General features: G+C 56.1%; 1 protein-coding gene across 1 annotated transcript; it reads left to right on the plus strand.

The window, feature by feature from the left end:
* The first annotated feature begins 543 nt into the window (after window positions 1-543).
* SPAG4 (sperm associated antigen 4) lies at window positions 544-4615 on the plus strand. Its single transcript, XM_036753041.1, has 13 exons — window positions 544-662; window positions 829-920; window positions 1029-1139; window positions 1263-1335; window positions 1908-1969; window positions 2302-2345; window positions 2460-2485; window positions 2673-2781; window positions 2880-2955; window positions 3117-3232; window positions 3961-4128; window positions 4282-4371; window positions 4484-4615. The coding sequence occupies exons 1-13, from the start codon at window positions 544-546 to the stop codon at window positions 4613-4615; spliced, it is 1218 nt and encodes a 405-aa protein (XP_036608936.1).
* The last annotated feature ends 388 nt before the right edge of the window (window positions 4616-5003 follow it).

A 5003-nucleotide genomic window follows, 5' to 3' on the forward strand; every position in this document is an offset into this window, starting at 1 on the left:
CAGTTCTTAGATTCTTGAGAGACAGGTGGGTGTGGACAGGACTGCTAATATTGGCTGGGGATACCAAAAAAGGTAAAGTACAGCCCCTGCCCTCGAGGACCTCACAGTCGAATGGAGGAGACAACGTGCAAATAATATGTACGAACAAGCTATAGGCAGGATATAAAACAATAGACAGACCTACTCAGCAGAGGGAGGGCACTGGACCTGAGGCCCAAGATCTATGTTGGAGATGAAGAGAACCTTATAACCTAATTCTGGGCTCACAAAAGTCTCCTGGACACCACCCCTAACAACACCGTGGGAGAAGGGCCCCGCTTCCCTTTCCCCAGCTCTGTGACGTCAGCGGACTTCTCTATGACGTCAGGGTCGGGCGTTCAGGGTATAGGGAATCTGTAGAGGATCCCTACATTCAGGCCCACGTGTGAGGCCCTCAGGGTGGGAGTAGGGGGGCTGTTCTGTTCTCCTCAGGGTGGGTGGTGGGGAGCTCCCCGGGCCGGGACCCGGGCAGGGTGTAGGGACGCGTCTGGGGGAAAAAGCACCATGCGGCGAAGCCCCAGGCCGGGTTCAGCTGTACCCCCCCACAAACACAACCCAGATTTCTACAGCGACCGCAGCAACAGCTCAGTGAGCGCCACCTCGCGGGACAGCGGCTCCCGCAGGTGAGGGGAAGGGCGCGCCAGCAATGGGAAGGGGTGCCAAGGTGGAAGAGTGGCTCTCCGGGGGGCAGCAGGGAGGGGGGCCTGAAGTGGGGAGGATACAGGGCCCGCCAGGGGATGGGGAGGGATGCGGGGTCCATCTGTGGCTCAGAGAGCATCCTGTGTACAGAGGCAGCCGGAGGTCACAGGTGGGCTGGAAGCAGTCTTCTGAGCCTTGCGCTACCCAAGCGGGCGGAGCGGAAGGTCTATGGCTGAGCACCGGTAAGGACAAAGGGGTGCTCTCAGGAAATGAGGGGCAGGGAACAGGAATTGGCCGGAGGAGGGTCCCCGGTGGAGGCCTCGGACAGGACCGGGCTCTGCCTCCCGCAGCAGTGATAGCCACGGCAGCAGGAGCAGCCACAGAGCCTCGCAGCCTCCATCATGCACCCGCGGAGCTTTCCCAGGACCGCCCCGTCCAGCAGCAAATGAAGAACCTGATGAGTATGACATCCCTGACCCTTACCCCAGTCCCACTGAGACGTCTACCCCGTCTCTGACTCCCTAATCCCAGACGCCCTGGTCAGATGCCGACCCCTCAATCAATCTGTCCTCCCCGCATCCCAGCCCTTGTCCTCCAGGCGCTGGGATTTTTTCCCGCCGTGTTTGGAGAAGTCCTGGGTGCCTTCTGCAGGTGCGGGTGAGTGGGGGGAGCACGTGGTGAGGGGAGGAGGGAGGATTGGTGGAGGAGCAGGGAGGGCGGGTGTAGGGGAGGGATGCGGGACTAGCGGAGAAGCAGACAGGCTAGGCTGCGGGTGAGCCCCTGAGAGAAGGAGCCGGGGGTTCGAAGAGCAAGAGGCAGGGGAGGAGCTGGAGGTGTAAGGGGGCGTGGCCATGGGAGAGGAGGAGGAGCCAGGGGAAGACAGGGGGCGAGGAGTGGAGTTGGAGGAGGAGCCAGTAGCGGAGGCGGGGCCAGAGCCGGATGGGAGAGGGGGTCAGCGGAGGAGCCAAAAGCGGGTAGGGGAGGAGGGACTGAGCCATCTGGAAAGGAAGAACCAGAAGCGGGCAGGGAGGAGCAGATGTGGGGGAGGAGTCAGGGGGAGGAGGGGAGAAGGAGAGGAGGGGGCAGAGATGCGCAAGGAAAGAAAAGCCAGAGGCAGGTAGGGGAGGAGGCAGGAGGCGGGCTGGGGAGGAGTCAGAGTCAGGTAGAGCTGGCCTTCTTCCCTCAAACCCTCCCCTTGTGCCCTTCCTCCCCGTTGGTCGCTGCACCAGGGAGGTCCGTTCTCTCCGCTTCCTGCTTACAGCCTTTCTGTTCTTCAGTGTCTTCACGGCTGGTGAGGGGGCAGCTCTCAAACCCGCGAACCCTCTAAACCTCAGCCCCCAGGGCCCTCAGGGCAAGGCGTGGGCGTGGGGGAACGTGCCTCAGAGCCCCCAGCGCCCCAGGGACGCCCCATCTCCCATCCCTGCTCCCTGGGTTGCCCCTGGAGCCTCCCTGGACAGGAAACCTTCCCCATCCCGTTCCCAGCCTACGTCCTTCTGCGCCTGGGTGCCCTCATGTGCAGCCATCCAAGGCTTGAACTCTGGAGCCCCGGGCCCCTCCGCCCTCCAGATTCTCAGCCCCGTGGCCCTAGCCCCTGATCCCCTGAACCTGATTCTCTCTCTGCAGTGGTATGGGGTGCACTTATGTATTTTGCCCCTGTCTGGGATGAGGTGAGTGATTCCTCGCGACGGTAGGGTGTGGGAGAAGGGAAGGGCTGGGGAGACAACTTGGGGAAAGGGGTGATGGAGACTGAGCTGAGATCTGTGTTCCACCTCCTCCCCTAGGAAACCAAGGAGTTCCGGACTCTGAGGTGAAGGCTGGAGGCTAGAGGGGCTGAGGGGCCTAGGGAAAACTTGGTGGGTCCACTGAGAAGGCCCCGAGGGCTCATCCTTATACCCATCCCTGGGGGAGGGGGAGTTTGCCCCTTGTCCCAAGTTCCCACCCTATGCTCCTGCTTCCCGTTCCCTGCCCTTGGCTCTCCTACCCTCCTTTTGCAGTGAATACCATGAGAGGGTCCACTCCCAGGGGCTGCAGCTGCAAGAACTTCAGGCTGAGCTTGACAAACTCCACACGGATGTGTCCAGCATCCGAGCAGCCAACAGTGAGGTGAGCACTGGTCCCGATAGAACTATCCCTCGCCCCCTTGGTCCCCCACACCCCAGAGGCCAGACCCAGCTGGTCTTTTCCTCCCCATCTCTCCCCAGAGGGTGGCCCAGCTTGTGTTCCAGAGACTGAATGAAGATTTTGTGCAAAAACCTGACTATGCGCTGAGTTCCGTGGGTGAGACTATCTAAGACAGAGATACCTAGGGAAAGAGAGATATGGAGACACCCAGAGAGATAGAAAGACCCAGAAACAGAGAGAGACAGGGACACGTGGAAACAGAAGACTCTTGTCCGCTTAGGCTCCGTTTCTGAACCCAAACCCTTTGCCTGTTTCAGGGGCTTCCATCGACCTAGACAAAACATCACATGACTATGAGGACAGGGATACAGCTTATTTCTGGAATCGGTTCAGCTTTTGGAATTATGCCAAGCCCCCCACCATCATCCTGGAGGTATAAGGGGAACCTGAAACCCAATGGAACAGAGTAGGGTGGGCACCGAAGGACCCTTTGAGGAACTGAGACAGTCAAGGGGGATATACTCCCTGGATGTAGTGTATCTCCAAGCTCACCAGCCTAATTTCCAACTCAAAGTAACCCTGGAATGGGGAGGGTGGGGGAGGGCCTATAAGCCAAAAATCAGACAAGTCTAGAGAAAAGTGAGGGAGATGCTTGTCAGTGTGGGTGAGGCAGGGGTAGGTTCTCTGAATGGATGGATGTAAATAGATCCTTAGAGGATGTATGTGGCACATTCATGGAGGGATCTCTTGGTCATTCAGAACTGGTAGTGGGTTATAATGTAAAAGGTCCTGGATTCAAATTCCAGTCCTGTCATTACTGGGTTTTGTACCTCAGACACTTTCTGACTGTGTGACCCCGAGCAAGTCACTTGAGTGCTGTCTGCCTCAGTTTTCCCATCTATAAAATGGGGGTGATAATAACACCTGCCCTCTGGGGTTGTTGAAATGAGGTAAGATTTATTTAGTGCTTTACAAACCTTAAAGTGCTGTGAATGATGATTACTTTCAGCAAGTCATTTAATATCTCTGAGCCTATTTCCTCATCCTTACAATGAGTTAATTGAAACAGATGTTCTCCAAGGTATCTCCCAGCTCTATACCCTATGATTCTATGGGTCAGTGGCCTGACCCGATGTAATGCTTGTATCATCACTTCTCTAGCCTGATGTCTTCCCTGGGAACTGCTGGGCCTTCCAGGGTTCTAAGGGCCAGGTGGTCATCCGGCTGCCTGGCCAAGTTCAGCTAAGCGACATCACCCTGCAGCACCCACCACCGAGCGTGGCCCACACTGGAGGTGCTAGCAGTGCCCCCAAGGATTTTGCTGTCTATGTGAGTAGAGTTGAGAACTGGTTTGTGAGGTCCCCGACTGTCAGGTCCCTAAGGGGAAGGACAGGATGATGGGGCTCTGAGATCAACACATCTTGGACACGCTTTCTGATTTCACCACACCCCCATTGTGTCTCTACCTCCCCACTACCCCAGGGCCTCCAGGGTGATGACAAGACTGAAATTCTCTTGGGAAAATTCACCTTTGAAGTGGAGAAATCAGAGATTCAAACATTCCATCTGAAGGTGAGAAAAAGGGCTGAGGCACCATCAGGAAGGGCTATCTCCCTGTCGCTTCAGGACTGACTAGTCCAGAATAAGAAGGGCCTGGGACTCTGGCCTCTGTCTTTCTCCCCAGAATGAGCCCCCCATGGCCTTCCCAAAGGTGAAGATACAGATTCTCAGCAACTGGGGACACCCACGTTTCACCTGCTTATACCGAGTGCGGGCCCATGGGCTTCGGAGTCATGATAATGCAGGGAGAAGATAGGACAAGAGGGGAAAGGGGGAGCCTGCTACTACTTCTCATTAAACCTCCTGCTAATTCCATTTGAGCAGATTTCAGGGATCTCTTCATGGGAAGCTAGGGACTGGGGTGAAGAGGTCTGTGGGTGTCTAATTCTCTCCTTAGCAGAATGACAAATACTCTCCAAACAAGAGCCCACCTGGATTTCACTCTAGAGAAAGCTGCCAGTTTTCCTTCTAGGACACTAATCGGATGAACTCGCCACCATTTATCACAGGTCCCCTTCCTTTGGGGAGGAGAGTGAATAACTTTTTCCCTGAGCAGAAAGAGCTCTGGATTATGTATCAAGAAATTTGGGCTCTAATCTCAGGTCTACCATAAGTGAACTTTCTAGGCCTCTTTTGACTATCAA

The sequence above is a fragment of the Trichosurus vulpecula genome, chromosome 3 (assembly GCF_011100635.1).
Source record: "Trichosurus vulpecula isolate mTriVul1 chromosome 3, mTriVul1.pri, whole genome shotgun sequence".
NCBI classification, from domain to species: Eukaryota; Metazoa; Chordata; class Mammalia; order Diprotodontia; family Phalangeridae; genus Trichosurus; species Trichosurus vulpecula.

Excerpts from the sequence above, each read along its gene's own strand:
- SPAG4 (XM_036753041.1), top strand. The coding sequence starts at position 544 with ATGCGGCGAAGCCCCAGGCCGGGTTCAGCTGTACCCCCCCACAAACAC. Across the intron at positions 1,970-2,301 it reads CTTCAGTGTCTTCACGGCTG|TGGTATGGGGTGCACTTATG; the intron begins GTGAGGGGGCAG and ends CTCTCTCTGCAG. Across the intron at positions 2,346-2,459 it reads TTGCCCCTGTCTGGGATGAG|GAAACCAAGGAGTTCCGGAC; the intron begins GTGAGTGATTCC and ends CTCCTCCCCTAG.